A 17,981-nucleotide genomic window follows, 5' to 3' on the forward strand; every position below is an offset into this window, starting at 1 on the left:
CAACCCAACTAATGGAGGCCCGAGCTCCTCTTTGAAGGCGGATCTGTAGCAACTATGGCATCTTGGAGTGGTCCGTTAAATGAGCCCAACTGCTTCTTGTCCCCAAGTATATATGATTTAAACATTATTTTAAAAAAAAATAGTAATTACAGTTATTCATTAACATTAATTTTTTTATCATAAAAATCCCATTATAACAGTATATGTTAAAAATAATTTTTTTTTTTTTCTCTCTGATACTCAATTTATATTTGAATTTATTATAGATAAGTATTGACAATCATGTTTTTCTCAAGACTCCGTAATGTACAAAGTCCAAATTGTACAAAACTTCTTAAAATATTCTATTCCCGTAATCACCAACAATTATAGTCTAAGTCAGATAATTAAAAAAAAAATAACAAAATCGTCAAACAAAAACAAATTCCATACAAAACAACCCAAAACAAAAACAAAAGCAGTTGATTAACTTGCTTGTGAATCTTGAGTTTGAAATGGTAAACAACCAAAATAAAAAAAGCGAAAACAGAAGCTTCTCATTTCATGCTTTCCCATTTCACGTTTCTTCGTGGGTCTCTTTGGTTTTTTTGCATATTCAACCAAAACCGCGTTGTTCCTTAACGATTATTCCAAGAAAGGGAGCTTCCGAGAATTGCTTCTAATTTGCTGTCTTTCTATACTTTGTTGATTCAATGATATTCTTTTTCGGATCATTTGTCTCTTTCTTGAGAAGCATACACCCAATTCAACTCGGCTAAGTTATTGCATGGATATATATATATATATATATACACATTTGGTTAGGCTCCTTCATTAAGGTTTAACAATGGAGAACAAACAGAGATCACGAAAGAAAATGGAGCTTCTTCACAATTTTTCTTCTGGATCTGGAAAATTCTTGCGACCTATTCATGATCTTCTATCAAAAAGGTGAGATTAGATGAATATGAGGATCTCGAATTAGTGCTTTTTTCTTTTTTCTTTTTCTTTTGGTGAGTCATTAGGATTATTCTAGGTTTGTGTTTGGAGAATGTGACAAATAGATATGATCTAAATAAATGGGAATCTGGAATCTTATAAAAGTTTACTGTTTTGGAGAATTGAATTGACATATATTATTTCTGGGTTTGTGAATTTTTTATTTTTATATTATTTTTTCTTCTGTTACAGGCCTAGTTGGTATAAGGAATAAAATAGCTTAAAATATAGTGGCTTGTAAGCTTCCAGATGTACTTCCTTGATGAATTTGAGTTAATTCGAAACATTAACGAGACAACAGAGGAAGAATTTTCATGAGCTTTTATATCTTTGGCTTTTTACCCTTTTTGATTTTTGATTTTTGATTTTTTTCAGAAACGTTTGTGCGTTGTGATAACCCTTAGCTTGTCAAAAATGTTTAAGGCTTTGCTCAGAGTTCTAAACTGCTTTGAGAAAATGTGTGTATGATCACCAAACAAAACGGGGATTCAGTATTTGTGTGACAGTGAACTTACAAATTTGTTTCTATTTACTAGGTTTTGAATTTGATGTCTTATTTTTGATATAATATGTAGTTCGGACGAAGCAACAACTGATTCCATATCTGAGAGTGTTTTAGAGGATTATTATATTCCAAATTACATTCTTGTAGCTGGATTCGAGGCCACAGATGCTTCCCATATACCTGCTTGTCCAGTGATAGTGTTCATTAACTCCAGAAGTGGCGGTCAATTGGGTGGGAAACTTCTTGTCAGTTATCGTTCTCTTCTTAATGAAAACCAGGTAATTGAAGGATTTGTACATTTGTGATTATGATTACGTTTGTTTTCAGTGGAATTGACGGTAGAGTGATCAAATTTCAGGTTTTTGATTTGGGGGAAAAGGCCCCTGATAAAGTGCTACATGAACTTTATGCCAATTTAGAAAAGCTAAGGTATGCTGGAGATGTCTTGGCTGCAGAAATTCTGAAGAGACTGAGAATAATTGTGAGTAGGCTTGCCCAGAAATAATATGCTGCCTACAGATATCAATAATAATTCTTACTTATTTTTACTTTCCGTATGTCCTTGATTTGATCTTGATATCTTTGATTTCTTTAATGTATGCTCACAAAATCAGGTTGCCGGGGGAGATGGCACAGCTGGCTGGCTTCTTGGAGTTGTTTCTGATCTTAAACTACCTCATCCACCTCCAATTGCTACAGTGCCATTGGGAACTGGAAACAACCTCCCGTTTGCATTTGGTTGGGTAGGTTATATGTTTGCCTGTCTCTTGTAGCTGAACTTAGAGAATGCCAATCTTATAATGGATTTCTGTCTTGATATTAATATCTTATTATCAGTTTAGCACAATTCTTATACCATGTATTTGGATAATTCTCAGGGAAAGAAAAATCCAAGCACAGACCGTGATATTAATATCTTATTATCAGTTTAGCACAATTCTTATACCATGTATTTGGATAATTCTCAGGGAAAGAAAAATCCAAGCATAGACCGTCAGTCTGTGCTGTCATTCATGGAACAAGTAAAGAATGCGAAAGCAATGAAAATCGACAGGTAATGCATCCATGATGGCTTATATACTATATACCAGTAAAGTTACTTATTCATGGCATCACTACTAAGCAATCTAGTGGCACTAGACATTTCCTTGTATTCATATATAGTTATATTTTCCCTCTTTGTGGTTAAATTGGGAAATCTATATTTTTCTCTGTCAGAATTTTACTTTATTTTCTGTTTACCAATCATATATTTTCTTATTAAATTTCAGCTGGCATATTCTAATGAGAATGAGGATTCCTAAACAAGGACCTTGTGATCCTATTGCGCCTCTTGAATTACCCCATTCTTTGCATGCATTTCATCGCGTCTCTGAAAAAGATACACTGAATGTGGTAAGTCTTTTCTTTTCTTTTCTTTTTATTATTATTTTGTGTTTTTTACATGGTTTATGCAAATCTGACATTGCTGGCTTACTGTCAAATGTTTTGTTGAATGTTCTCAGGAGGGTTGCCACACATTTCGTGGGGGATTTTGGAACTACTTCAGCATTGGTAAGAAATACGAAATTTAATTTCTATAATCATATGAAGTTGATCCATTAATGATGTTTGAAAGGAAAGTTTAATTGTGTTTGGTGGCAACCAGTTCTTATTACATCAGTGTAGCTGCTCAGTTTGTTGAACTATAAGTTTTTCTTATACAGGAATGGATGCTCAAGTGTCATATGCATTTCATTCTGAGAGGAAGTTACACCCAGAAAAATTCCAAAATCAGTTAGTTAATCAGGTATCAATATCTTTACTATTTAGACTTCAGACAGAATAGTAAAAAATTGCTTGATCATAAATTACACTACTATGTTAGTCCAAAGATCAAAAATCAAACTTACCACATCTTTCTATTAATTTAAGATGTCATATCAAAATATTTCTTTCATAGGTCCATCTGATAAGTTAAGCTGTGCAAATACATGGTATCACATCTTTCTATTACAAGGATCTCTTCTTTGTTCATTTTTATTATATTTTCTCTTTACTTGTGCAAATATCAAAATATATCTCTTCGGCTCCTTGCTCCCTTTTAATTAAAATTGAATAGTATAGCTTTACTTGCTTTCGAATTAATTATGTATCACTGCACTAATTTGAATTTTAACCCTATACTTGTGTTCTGAATCATTTTGTACAAGGTCAGAATTTCATATTTTTATGAGCTGTGCTTCACTTGTCTTCTCTGTAATTAAATCCTTGCGATAATTTTTCCAACAGCTGACTTTCTTTTCTGTGGAGCAGAGTACTTATTTGAAGCTTGCTGGTACTCAAGGATGGTTTTTTGCTTCTCTTTCGCAGCCTTCTTCACAATCACGGTGAGTTAATCAATTAATGAGTACCATTACTTCTTATAAGATATTTAATTGTTTTCGAGTCGAGTCTACTGAGAAGAACATGCCTGATGGCTTGATGTATGATCTATGCCCTCTCAGCTTAAGTATGTGATCATGATTATTGGAGTAGGTTAAATTGGTGATACTATATAACATTATAACACTGAGCAGCTTTTAACTTTGAGCGCATTGAAATTTGTTGGCTTGGTTTCTGGCAAAGTGCTTCTGGTGGCATTCTGTTTTCTGTATATATTTGTCACACTACATTATCAGTTGAAGATAAAATAAATAACTTGTTTTTCTGGTTTCTTTTCATATGTTTACATTTGCCTAAACTTCTTGAGGCTAATGGTTTTATTTATTCTTCAAGTTACTGGACTTCAGTTTGGTTTCAATGTTTCTGAGAGTGGCTTGATTTCAATACAGGACATAGCACAGCTAGCAAAAGTTAAAATCATGAAAAAGCAAGGCGTATGGGAGGACCTCGACATACCTCACAGGTGAGATTATATGTTCCAATATTTCAGTTTTTACTGATCCAACTGAGTCAGATTGGATTTCCAAGTTAAGTGACAAAGAACAGGAAAGCATAAAGTGTTGAATGTCTTAGTTGTTTCTTGTCACTAAAACTGCATTTACATTCATCTAGCTTACATTTAGTTTCTCATTTCTGTCATTTTCATCACTCCGCAGTTCACCAACACTTTTGTCTTTTGACATACAGCATTAGGTCATGTATGTCTCAACTTGCCCAGTTTTTCTGGTGGACTTGATCCTTGGGGAAAACCATTAAGGAGAAAGTACGTGAGGTTAGTTCTGACTTTTAATACAACTTCTGGGTTATGAGTGAAAACACATCTTCACCAATTAGTTTCTAATTTCTACAATTTTGATTTCCAGAGGGCCTTGACTCCTCCTATGTAGATGATGGCTTTATTGATCGTCGGTTTTAGAGATGCTTGGCATGGCTTGTTTTGCTTGCTCCAATGGACATGGGACTCGTCTTGCTCGGTAGGAATAAAGCTATTTTATTTTCAAATTCATAATGCTTAATTTCCTTGTACTGTTAACTTCTAGTTCTATGCTACACAATATGTGATGTGCAGAAATTTTAATTAGCTTGTTTCTATCTTGGCTTTATTTTATTTTTCATTGTTGTATGCAGGCAAAACGAATACGTTTCGAATTTCAAAAGGGTGCTGCTGACCATACATTCATGAGAATCGATGGTGAGCCATGGAAACAACCTCTCCCAGTTGATGTGACACCGTAGTTGTGGAAATATCTCACCTACGCCAAGTGAGCATGCTTGCCATCCCAGGTTGCCGGTCCAGAAGCATAAATGACCTCTCACCTGCCAGTTCCCTAGATGAAGAAACTGATAGTGTTGAAGATGAATGTACCAAGATTGGAAAACGAAGGAAGTTTGGTGCTGCTGAACATTTAAAATTCCAGATGGGGTCGATATAGCTTGTCTCGTTGAATTACTAACAGCTAACTTATTCTCCCACTTTTCCCAGCCTCTAACATCTCGCCACTGCTCTTTTTCACATTAACTGATTGATATTCGTTTGGTTTTCATGATATGTGCACTCGAATGAATACAAATATATTGTACAGATTGCAAAAGGGTTTCTTCCCTTTTGAATGTATAGAACTCTGATCAGATTGTTTGTGTATGAATCTGTGAATGGTCCACAGAATTTTGAGTGTTTGAAATTTTTAATTATTCTCCAGTTTATTATCACCAAGATTAAAGGTAAAATTTTTGAGTGTTCAGTAACAAAATATGCAGAAAGGGAGTATTTATTTTCTGTCATTCTGATCAGAGTTGAATGTTTGTGTTGCATTAATGATACCGACACTCAGGATTCAAGAAGTGAAGTATGATTCCTTAAAAGCAGAATAACTTTTCAAGTTAATTTTGCTGAAGATTCTTCAATTAAAGAAATTCCAAACTTTCTCACTGTGATGATGGCATAATAGTTCTGGTTTCTGAATGCATACTGTCATAATCAGCTAATGTACCATTGATATGCACTGTTAAAAATTTTAACTGAATAATACAACGTTATCAAATCAAAAAAATACTATACCCTTCAAATAAATTGCATAAAATCAAAATAACCAATATAATATAATATGAAAAAAAAAAAAAGCAAAAAATTACAGAAATCCTAAGGATAATTTTACAACACTCTTATTAAGACACAAGTTTGATTATATGATACTTGGGCAAGTCCTATATTTAAAAATCATTGCCTCCATTTTTATTAAAAAAAAAAAAAAAAAAAATACAAACTACCTTGTAATAATTTAGGGGTGTGCAAAACTGATATCCAATCCGGTTTTGCATTTTTCTAATCTAATCAGGAAATTCGGATTAGGATAAAGTCAAGATTTGGTCTGATTCGGTTTTGGTCCTAATTTGCATGAAAAGTATCTTTGCCCCTAAAATTTTGCTTTACTCTTTATACCCTTGCCACATCAGCATTTCATTTTTTGTCCCCCAAGTTGTCATTTATTTACAGTCCAGTACTTTACCAATTTTCACCTCGGACTCTAAAATAACTTCTTAAAACTTATAGTTATGAACAAAACCAATCAGTCGGATATCCATTTCTTGGTAGAGGTATCCGGTATCCTATCCGAACATCCACATCCTCCAAAATTGATATTCGAATCTGATTTTTTTCAAATTTTCGAATTTCCCAAATCAAATCGGATATGAATATTGGATTTTTTTTCACACCCCTACCTTGTATCATACAATAAATTTTTTTTTTTTTTTGGTCAAATAATTGAATGAAGGGTGGCGTTTTCATCTCACACGTCACAGTCCATGTCTTGATATCCCGGTTATTATTAGTGGGGAGTAATACTTGGGTCCCGACCTATCAAATCTCGGCCCGGGCCCGGGATGGCAGGTATAAATTATGTCCGGGCTGGGCCAGATTTTTCACTTCCTTATTTACTCGAAGCAAAATGGACAATTTTTTTTCCCAATCCCCAAACTGAAAACACTTTTTAACAGCAAAAAGCACTCAATACAGTCAAAGTCTCCCAATTTATACGCGTCAAAATTAAATTAAAATATGTATAACAACAAACCAAAACCATCATCGTCATCGCCTGTTTTTGTCATTTTTTTTTATTACTCTTACTTCAGCCTCCGCACCTGAATCACAATTACAAACACGTATACAAGTAAACTACGCACGTGTTAAACCAAACGGCCAAACCCAAACAGCAGCAACACAATGGTTTTGCTTTTACTTACAAAACCATGGGCATTTTCTCCTGAAATATTGCTGTTTCCAGTGAACTCTGCCTCTGGTTTTGAACTGACACCACTATATATCAACAAACTCACCAACCTAACTAAATCACAAATCAACGCTGTCTTCTCAGTTCTAACACTTACAGCCAAATTAAGAAAATCCCTTCAGAAAATATCCGAATGAGTGCTGTCACGAAAGGCTTGGTTTGTGGCGGCCAGTATCGGTGCGGTGGAGGCACTGAAGGATCAAGTTGGGATTTGCAGGTGGAATTATGCTATAAGGTCGCTTCAACAACATGCCAAGAACAATTTGAGGTCGTTTAGTCAGGCTAAAACGATCTCTTCTACTTCTTCTTCTTCTTCTTCTTCTTCGAAGGTTTATGAAAAGATGGCATGTGGCAAGGTGAAGAAATCTGAAGCTTGCATGGATAAAGTTATGGATTTGAACTCTTGGGGTCCTAGTACTGTTAGATTTTAATGTAATTAGTGATCTTATTATTAAATGTAGTCAGAAAATATATGCTTCATTCTGTTACAGAATTATTATTTTTTCTGGGTTCTTTTTATGTTCTTAAATTAATGGAACATGAAGTAGAGGAACACGAGCTTGTAAGAAAGTTCTTAAATTTTTGTGAGAAATGAAAAAAATTGTTGAGCAATTGCCTTATAAGTGAATAAAAAATGTAGCTGCTTCGTCAGTGGTGATATTGATGAAACGCTTTGTTTAAAATCTGTCGTTTATTTGCAGCAAGAAAGAAAGCAGCAATATGCCTTGAGAAAAAAATAAATAGAATCAGCAAATGGCCGAAGAAATGAACAAGAACATGCTCTTTTTCTTATGTAAAAGTATTTTGATACTGCTGAAATATTACCCAACACGATTTAAAAAATCGCAATACCACCAGCTTGAATTGATTCCACAAAACTTCTTGGATCTTGATCCCTACTCTCCATAATCTATAAAATTTTTCATTTTCAGTTTAAATTTTCTTGAACCAGTGAAGAAACTGAAGATTTGAAGCAATGTTTTAAAACCAATGCGGGTGGAACCCGGCAAAGTTGCCGGTTTGACCGGCCGGATGACAAAACTTCTAAAATTCACAAATACACTCTTAAAAACTCGTTAAGTCCTTATAAGTTTGAAATTTAGCAAACACACCCTAAATATAAATTGATTGGTGATTGGTACCCCAAATGCAATCCCCAATCATTCTTTAAGCCCATTCCCTAAAAAATCTACCCAAGATGTGGTTTGATTTTGATAGATCTCACCGACGCAGGCATCAACATTCTAGACCAAATCTCATCGACACAGTGTTGACAACCCTCCCCATCACTCTGAAAATACTCTCCTTTTTCTCCAGACCAAAACCCACCTCACCCCACCCCCGTTAGCCTCGACAATCACCAGCAAAAGTCGGTTGTTTCAACTGCCTTTTTTTTCTTTTAATTTTCAGTCGATTCACTCACCGAAAATCAACTATGTTGCCACCATTGCACTCATCGACACTTTCTCATTAAAAGCCCCAACATCCCGACCTTCAATTATTCGTCGATTATCATCCCAAATTCTATAGTTTTGGGTGAATAGGGAATTGTTAACCTAACCCAGTGAAGCTCATGGGTCCCGATTAAACTGGTTAAACCGGCCAAGCCGGGCTGGATTTTAAAACAATGATTTGAAGTTGAAGAAGTATTCTAGTAAAATGTGCGGAGAGTTTGATGAATTGAACATGTGAAACAATGCAGGTATGACCAAATACAAAACAACACAACCATTAGCCTCTTGGCTTTGGAAAAACAGTAACCCAAATTTGTTTTGTTTTCTTTTATTATTGCATATATTCTGATTTTAGTCCTCAACCACAAAAATATTAATATATTTAACTGTAGTTTATCAGCTAGTTAAATTTCCTTGAAGTTTCCATCAGGGATTCAAAAGACAAAGCACACAAAGAAAGAAGTATCCAAATACTAGGGATTCTTTCCAAAAACCAAAACTGTTGGTTTCCACTGCCTGTGGTTTCTTACCAAATGAACCAAACTTTATAAATGATTAAGCTGCTGCTTCTTCTTCTTTAAAGTCTAAAGAAGAACTCAAAACAGCATGAGTTTGGCAAGAAAAGCTTGGATTGTGGCGGCCAGTATTGGTGCAGTGGAGGCATTGAAAGATCAAGCAGGAATCTGCAGATGGAATTATATTTTAAGGTCATTTCATAATGATGCCAAGAATAATTTAAGAATTATACTTTCTGCTTCTCCATCCAGGGAGATGTTCATGAGAATCAATAACATGAACAAATCAAAGGATTCCATGGAAAAAGCTTTGCAATTGGGCTGTTGGGGTCCCAATACTATCAGATTTTAGCATGATTGTAACATAATTTTCTGTTGCAAATTTCATTGCCATCTTCTCATCTGGGTATATTTTACTATTCTTTTTTGGTATAATTTTTTTTCAGTTTACAAATCTGATTGTGAATGAGACTGGATTTCAAGACTGTTGCACCAATCAATTATTGGATTGTAATTAGATATAATCAATTTTAGAAATATCCGGATCAAAGATTTTGCATATGGGCATAGTAGCTTTTTCCCCATCAAATAAAACCTGAAAAACAACGACCATTAGTGGCTCAACAGTCAGCTGAGACTCTTAGATGAATTACTCAAAAAAATTTGAGTTCGACCTATCTGAGTTGCTAATAAGGGTAATCACTAGGAGGATTTATCCGACTGTTAATTTCAAAGTACTGAAGAATTAGTTAAGGTGCCTGTAGACTGGCTTGGACACCTCAGTCACCAAAAAAAAACAAAAACTAAAACCTGAAAAAAGTTAATGGCAGTTCTATATTCTAATGCCCACAACCACAAGTCATCAAACCGTGTGCTTGCGTTTAAAGTTGAAAGTGCTTAAACAAAAAGCACTTTCCACCACATGCTTGATGCTTCTACTACAAACAAACCACTAACACATTAAAATTCCACTCGTCAGCACCCCTTGAATTTTAATAACCCTCTACACTGTCCACAAATCTGGGAGCCAAGTCCCACCATTTTCAACCTCAGTTTTCCCAAAACCACTGACATTTTCTAAAGAAACAAACAGTACCCCATTTTTAATTCCCCAAGAATCCAAGTCTCTTTATTTATTCCTCTCTATATAAATCCATGCACCAGACCTCACAAATTACACTCAAACAACACAACAGCGAATTCCGCGGGCTCGTCAATTTTAATTCAACAACTCAAAAATTTTCTCTTTACTTTTCTGGTGGTTTATTATACAGAGAGTAGAGATGAGTAGTAATGGAGGGAGAATTTCCAGGTTTGATGTGGCATTAATGAAGTCTGTGCAACAAAAGGGAAATGCCTCTGTGGCAGAATCTGCTTCTGCTTCTGGCAATAAGTGCAACAACAGGAGTGTTTGGTCTACTGTTGGAGATGTTAATAATCAGACAGTGAAGAGAATTAATGGTGATGATCAGAAGAGGAGAAAAGAAGAGAAAGATGAAATTCTTTTTAACTTAATTTGCTGGGCACCCAATTAATATGTTCATCTGTTTAAATTAAATGTTATATGGTAGCATAATATTTCATTTATTTTTTCTTTCTTGGTTGAAAATTCAGTACTAAGTCTGTTTGGTTCGGTTGAAAATGGATTATGGGTTTCAGCTTGTTTAAAGTGTTAAAATTCTAAAATTTTAATATTCTATATTATATTTGATTTGATTTATTTTTATTTATTAAAATCTTTTTTATTTATTTTATAAATTAGTAATAAAAGGTTCTCTTATATTTTTCTTACCTAATAATTAACTAATTATTCATAAAAATTATAAATTATATTTTTCTTACCATTCTTTGGCCGTAAATCTAACTATTTCCCACTAGATCGACGCACGATTGACCAAATCAATAGCTAATTTATAAAGGAAATATTACAAATTTAGAGCACTTCTAACAAACCGCTTTTAACCCAAGCAATCTTATAAAAGTACATGACAACTTTTGATGAGAATAAAATTCCAAATGTTTCATATGCTTTTTAAAAAAAATAATATTAAATCAACAATCATCTCTCATAAAATTTGTTCAGAACCTTGACGGGATAATTCATAGTTGGTCAATTCACAACATGTCTTATATAAGTCCCACTAATTAATTGTGAGTTGACTAATTGCGAGCTGTTATATCAGGATTGTGAGACAAAATTTGTGAAAAAAGTGTTGTTGGTATGATATTACTCTTTTAAAAAATAATTAATTATTTATTAATGGAAATATTAGATTAATGTGAAAGAATAATTAAGTCCAAATATTTAACCTAATTTATTATGGGTAGGTCTCCACCTCATCCAAATTTGTTTTAAACAATGATTTACACATAATCTTAACTTACAAAGTTAAAATTAAACAATAATTTACATATAAGAATAAACTTACTAAATTCAAATCAATGATTTGAGTGTTAAAATAACAATTTTGACAAATATCTCTTGGTCCCAGTCCATCAATAGTTATTATTCTCAACCATGAATAAATATTATACAAAAAAACAAAAAATCTTATTTAAAATTATTTCAAATCAAAGTATAAATACCCTACCCCTCCTCTCTTTCTCGATGAGACACTTCAACAACCATTTTTGCAACATTAAATATTAAATACCATATCTACATCTACATCAATATCCATATCTATTTTAATCTAAATGAATATTTTATATTTCTAATAATGTTGTCATTATAACCCATGTTCATAGTAGGTTTTGTTGCATTTTTTGTTTTTGTTTGTTTTTTTTTTTAATCATCGGGATGTTTGGGCTAGCTAACACACACCTTAATTAATCCCTCAGAGTCCTAAAATTGTCAGTTGGGTTATTGGGTAGTCTTGGGGCCCTGAAACTGCCAACCAAATAAGAGCTTCAATGTGGTAATCTCTATTAGTGTCTGGTGTCACGGACCAGGAGTTTTACACCCAAAAGGCTAACCTATTAGGTAGAGAGACTTCTCCCCTTATAAGCCCAAGACTACCCTAATACGTTTCCGATATGGGATCCATGACATTCTCCCCCACCTAATCCTGTGATGTCATCATCACAGGTGGGGCCCCCTACCTACTCGTTCACCTTACTCTCAACTGGACCCATAATCATACGTGAGCCCGATTCTACGTGGGCGTTTGGCGAGAAATTGAAAAACGAATTGGGGTTGCTCTGATACCACTTGTCACCGGCTGAGAGTTTCGCACTCAAAAAGCTAACCTATTAGATAGAGAGACTCCTCCCCTTATAAGCCCAAAATTTTCCTAATACGCTTTCGATATGGGATGTATGACATCGAGAAGACTCAAACTCAAGAATTCATAGAACCTCTTTTTGCTCTTTTACCATCAGACCACCCACGGTGGTTAAGGATTTTGTTACAATTCAATACTATAATAGTAACTTGTAATTTATAAATTTGTAATTTTAAAAATATAAAATTTGTAAAATAAACTTACATAATAATAAGCATAAAAATCCAATTATTTTTTTATATTTTGATTTCATATTCATTATTCACCTAATTAATTCCTAACTTCCCAACTAACCCATACCAACAAAACCAGCCGACAAAGGTAAATACCGTACATTGCCTTGCATAATCTGTTCATTCATAATTAAAACCATTCCCCTCAAGTGAAGAATGCCGTTACTCTCTCCCCCACCCTCACGCGCCCCACCCCTTTATCTGCCTCAACAACACAACACATGTCCTTCTCTGCTCCTCTACTCTACTGTACTGTTCCCCACAGTTCACGCTTTCAACAGTTGTACTATGATTAACCTCGGTAATATAATTAATTTAGTGAATGCTTCAAGCCTCTGCCAGTTATAACAATAGGATTCAAGTTTTATACCTTCGGCTTTACATTATCCTTTATCCAAAGTACAACCACCTCAATGCACGGATGGAAAAATCAAATTTAATTCTAGTTAAAGAAACATTTGGAATCCGCTAAGTTTAAAACTCGTGAGGCCACTCCTCTTTTCTCTCTCTCTCTCTCTCTCTTCTGTCACTCCCATTTTATATAAATCCAAACTCATTTCAGACGACATATCCCTCCCCAGTTCCCCCGCCCCCAAAAAAACAACTCCAACCTCGCGGAGGAACCTTGCTATTCCCGGTCACCATGGCTATCGCCGGCCGGAAAAAGTCAAACTCTGAAACGAAACTCTTTCGGCTCTGTCCGTTTTGGCAAACCGGAACGAACTCCTCCTCTTCGCCGTCCACAAACCACCTTAATAACGGTAACCGACACGTGGACTCTCCCGCTCTCAATTCTAGGTCCACCAAAACGGTGTCATCGGTGGCCAGATCCCTCCTTCCTCCTCGGCGTCGGCTACGCCTTGATCCTTCGAAAAATCTCTACTTCCCCTGTACGTGTTGATGTTCTCGGTCAGGGTTGACTTTTGGACGTCTTTAAAATAATAGTTTTGTGAGAGAATTGTTAATTAATCTTTAGTTTTTTGTGTTCTCGAGATCGATTAGCATTTTGGAAGTACTTTTGTTGCTTTTTGAAAACAGAATTTTGTTTTCATTGCTGTGCAGATGAACCTGGTAAGCAGGTTAGAAGTGCGATAAGGTTAAAGAATACCAGCAGGTCTCATGTGGCTTTCAAGGTCTTTTTTTTTTTTCAATTCTTTTATCTACTTAAATATAATATATTGGTAATTTGGTACTATCCCATGTTACAGTCCCAGTAAAGTTACCGGGCCGGCTTCTTCGCATTAATACTACTTACTGCAACTTTGTTTTCAGTAATGTTATTCGATGTCCCCGAAATCCCGGTGTTAGATTTTTTTTATTAGTTATAGGGAACTGTGAACTTTTTTAAAATTAAATAGAAATTTCGGGTTACATCTTATGTTGCTGGCACGTTAATGTAACCGGCTGGCATGTTTTTGGTAATGTTACTTGATGTCCTGGCAAACCCGGTGTTGTAGCAGTTCCCATCATAAAGTATTAGAGATTTTATTTATTTATTTTTTTTTTTTTTAAGCTGTAATTGTAAAATTTTCAAATTTATTTTATTCTTCTGATTGTGTTTGTTTGTTGATGGTTTAGTTTCAAACAACTGCGCCAAAGAGTTGTTACATGAGGCCACCTGGCGGCATACTTGCACCTGGAGAAAGCATTATTGCAACTGGTATGTTTAGAGTTTGATGTGGATTGAGGTTGTAAACGTTGTTCAATTTTGTTGTGTTTATTGTAGGTTTGGTTTTTGTTCTTGGGATTTAAGTTTGTTTTGTAAATGTGATGGCGTGTAGTTTTCAAGTTTGTGGAGCACCCAGAGAACAATGAAAAACAGCCACTGGATCAGAAGAGCAGGGATAAGTTTAAGATCATGAGTCTGAAAGTGAAAGCAGGAATAGACTATGTGCCTGAGCTGGTGAGTCATCTGAGTATTTTTTTTGCTACAATGTTGCTTTGCCTCTATGTTTTGTTATGATTGGATTGAGAAAAATGCTTCTGGATTGAAAGATAAGCTATTTTATGGTTTCAGATAATTGGTTTTAACTTTTTCATTGTTTATTAATCTCAAATTTCAATGCAGAAATTGTAAAGTCTATCCGAGGTTTCATGATGGCAATTATATGTGTTTTGCCAAGGGAATAATTAAGATTTTTGTCAATGTTTGTTTGAGTGGGAGTACATTCTTGGAATATTAAAAGGTGGAATTGCAAAGAAGACTTTTTAATATTCTTTCTTTTATGCGGATTTTGCATTTGTGGCTTATGTATATGGGAATGAGAGAGCAGTTTGAATTTCCTTAGTACATGAGATTTAAATTGGTTACATGCTTATATTTTTCATTTTGTTGGGTGTACTTGTTATCTTAGTAGTATCCACATAATGTTGTATGAGAAATGTTGTATGAAAATGATGTATGTGTAGTATTACTCTTATATAATAATGTTCTGGTTTATGAGAATAACCCAAATTTTGTTACTTGTGTATTGCAGTTCGATGAACAAAAGGATCAAGTGACTGTTGAGCGAATTTTGCGGGTTGTATTCCTAGATGCAGTGCGTCCTAGTCCTGTAAGTGTGATTTGTATAGTTTGGATATTTCTTATAATTGAATTATTTGGAAATTCTGTGTAATTGAGTCAATAATTGACTTCATTGATGGTGATAGCTAGTAATGACAATGCTATTAATTGTTTCGCTGAAGGCATTGGAGAAACTCAAGCGTCAGTTAGCCGAAGCTGAGGCTGCTCTTGAAGCACGTAAGAGACCTCCACCAGACACAGGTCCCCGGGTGGTTGGGGAAGGTCTTGTAATAGATGAATGGGTATGAATATTGAATCGGTCTTAATAAATGCTTAACTCTCTGAATCTTTTCTTCCCACCTAACAGAGTATTTCCTTTTTTTATTTTTTCTTTTTCTTTTTATTTTTTTAAACTTTTTCAGAAGGAGCGAAGAGAGAAATATCTGGCTCGGCAACAGGTTGAAGCAGTTGACTCGGTGTGAGGTGTCATTCCACTCATTCTGCAAGCAATTTATCTACCCAGATGGGTACGCTGTATGATTTAACCCCTCAATCTTCAGTTTTTCTTGAGAGAGGCGGTCCAGCGCTTCGTGTAGAAAAGAAAAATATTGAATATCATGCCTCAAATGGCTACACGGAGCCACAGTACTAGATTTTTGGATGAGCCCTTTTCTTGTAGATAATGCTTTTGCTGTGTTATGATAATAATCTAGATGCGAAATGTATGATCACCTCATTTTGTATACCTTCAGGCTTCAGTTTTAGGGTGCTTATGTTTGTGTCCAAGTTTTTGCCCTTTTTTTTCTCGGGTGTAATATATTATTAAATAATATTAATGATTTTACCGGATTTGTAGTGTATCTTCTGCATTTTTGGTTCTGAACATCATCTTTTTCCATTATGCTGTGAGTTGTGAATGTGAAGGTTAGTCTTGATCAGATTCAGAAAATTGGTTTTTGTTTGCAAAATGGAAATGGCAACAGGGCATTTGTGGATCATTTTAGGATGAGCTTAATAGACAACAATTACTATCCAGGGAGAGAAGTAACATCAAAATTGACTTGCCCATGAAATGGTTGTTGAGAAAAGTGAAGTGGCTGTTACCATCAATGTTCCACAAAGAATAATTTTGAGACTTGAAAAACAGCTGGAGGCTAATATCTGATTTTCTGATTGATTTATTCTTTGCTAAATAAACCCACTTTACCCACCTATCATACACTCATTTAAATTCATTTTTAAGGGTTTTTTTTTTTTTTTTTTCCTTCTTATCAGGAGGTGTTTGGATCAGTTTATGCATACTTTAACTGATCTCTTGGGGTCTTAAAGTTCATAATTAGGTAAACTTTAATCACTTCTATTAGAGTATATGGATATTCGAACTTAAGAGTTTATGAAATCTTAGATTGCTAGTTTACTATCATGCTACCGGTGGTGTTATTTCTCTTTTAACCCACGAAAACTTGGATTCTACCATTGACCCTTGCACACACAATAAAATAAGAAAAATTGTTTTGACTTTTCCCATGAGGTCCTTTTTCCAAAATCACTTTTAGGTAAAAAGTAATTCTCAATGTGACAAGACTAAGCTCTTAAGGAGTTAAGAATTCGACTTTTATTACGAGTCCACTATGATATTATAATTATACCTCGTGTTTTACCATTTCTACTGTTTAAGAGGTTCAATTTTAGTCAAGTAACAAATACAGATAACTAGCTGGCTGGTGCACCCAAATGGCTGTTTTAGATTCCCTATAAAGACTGCAATAATAGCCCCAACCACCTCCAATATAATATGAGATCTTATCCTCCTGTTTTGGTTCATTTATGATGTATTCCTAACTGAAATGATTTGATTTGATGCATCATAATTTCTGTCAACTGCCTTCTTGGTGTCAATATCACTGTTGATTTGAGCTAAGAATGGCTTCAGTATTTTCAAAAAGCTTATTCAGATATTGTACTAGAGTCTTATTACTTATTGAGCTTTTAGATGGCAAATCAACCAAGAATCAAGATTGAGAAAACTGATTTGTGTTACCTTCTTATTCCAATGACTAAATATGTAACCTTGAAGAGAAATCTGAGGCCCCTAAAAGATATATACAAAGCACCTGTCTTCACAATTGGTCTGTCAGAAATTTTTGTAAGTTGCTGTTACTTTTAGTGAAACCACTCTAAATTAAGTTTAATCAGCCATCATAAATGCATTCAACTGAGTCATTAACCATTCTGAAAGAAACTAAGTAGTAAATGCATTGATGAACTGATCCTTCCACTACTATTAGCAAAAGCAGTTCTAGGGCCTAGCACCAGAAGTTCTGATTCTACTTCTCAAGTCAAATATGCCATAAATAGTTCCGGCTACAATGTCCCCAACTATTCCATCAACCTTCTGCTCAATTACTTAACTCTTGCCAAATTGCTGAGGTCAGGTTTGGTCAATGTTATGTAAGTTGATTTCAGTCTGCTTTAGTACCTGAGTCATTTTTCTTTTCCCTTTTTATTACACACTTCACTCTATTAAAAGATATAGAAAGTGATTCTCAAAAATCGCAAAACAAAAAATCATACGATGAGATAAAATGTACAAGCAATGAGTTAATTACTTTAAAAGATCAAAACGAACCCTTTTATTATGAATTCTTTAATTCATAAGGAATCAAATCTCTCCAAATAGGATTTGAAACTGCAACCAATTAGTTAACACTCTCGCAACCACTTTACCATAAAAGAATAAGGATTTAACTAACTAGACTAGATTCTATGATTTAATTTTAAATTGAAAAAAG

The 17,981-nt window shown here is 34.5% G+C and overlaps 2 protein-coding genes and 1 pseudogene across 3 annotated transcripts; all 3 read left to right on the top strand.

The window, feature by feature from the left end:
* The first annotated feature begins 788 nt into the window (after positions 1 to 788).
* Positions 789 to 5,426, top strand: LOC116125088 (annotated as a pseudogene).
* Positions 5,427 to 7,130: 1,704 nt separating this feature from the next.
* LOC116125089 lies at positions 7,131 to 7,835 on the top strand. Its single transcript, XM_031410816.1, has 2 exons — positions 7,131 to 7,206; positions 7,336 to 7,835. The coding sequence occupies exons 1-2, from the start codon at positions 7,131 to 7,133 to the stop codon at positions 7,626 to 7,628; spliced, it is 369 nt and encodes a 122-aa protein (XP_031266676.1). The 3' UTR covers positions 7,629 to 7,835.
* A 5,437-nt stretch (positions 7,836 to 13,272) lies between these two features.
* Positions 13,273 to 16,072, top strand: LOC116125133 (vesicle-associated protein 4-1-like). Of its 2 annotated transcripts, XM_031410848.1 has the most exons (7): positions 13,273 to 13,573; positions 13,746 to 13,816; positions 14,262 to 14,343; positions 14,465 to 14,586; positions 15,161 to 15,238; positions 15,372 to 15,491; positions 15,612 to 16,072. In XM_031410848.1, the coding sequence occupies exons 1-7, from the start codon at positions 13,327 to 13,329 to the stop codon at positions 15,669 to 15,671; spliced, it is 780 nt and encodes a 259-aa protein (XP_031266708.1). In that variant the 5' UTR covers positions 13,273 to 13,326; the 3' UTR covers positions 15,672 to 16,072. The 2 variants fall into 2 exon arrangements, with proteins under 2 accessions (XP_031266708.1, XP_031266709.1); XM_031410849.1 differs by lacking the exon at positions 15,612 to 16,072 and having other exon boundaries at positions 15,340 to 15,480.
* Positions 16,073 to 17,981: the final 1,909 nt, after the last annotated feature.

This window comes from Pistacia vera, unplaced genomic scaffold (genome assembly GCF_008641045.1).
Source record: "Pistacia vera cultivar Batoury unplaced genomic scaffold, PisVer_v2 Contig160, whole genome shotgun sequence".
NCBI classification, from domain to species: Eukaryota; Viridiplantae; Streptophyta; class Magnoliopsida; order Sapindales; family Anacardiaceae; genus Pistacia; species Pistacia vera.

Excerpts from the sequence above, each read along its gene's own strand:
- LOC116125089 (XM_031410816.1), top strand. The coding sequence starts at position 7,131 with ATGGTTTTGCTTTTACTTACAAAACCATGGGCATTTTCTCCTGAAATA. Across the intron at positions 7,207-7,335 it reads TCCAGTGAACTCTGCCTCTG|TGCTGTCACGAAAGGCTTGG; the intron begins GTTTTGAACTGA and ends TATCCGAATGAG.
- LOC116125133 (XM_031410848.1), top strand. The coding sequence starts at position 13,327 with ATGGCTATCGCCGGCCGGAAAAAGTCAAACTCTGAAACGAAACTCTTT. Across the intron at positions 13,817-14,261 it reads GGTCTCATGTGGCTTTCAAG|TTTCAAACAACTGCGCCAAA; the intron begins GTCTTTTTTTTT and ends TTGATGGTTTAG. Across the intron at positions 14,344-14,464 it reads AGAAAGCATTATTGCAACTG|TTTTCAAGTTTGTGGAGCAC; the intron begins GTATGTTTAGAG and ends GATGGCGTGTAG.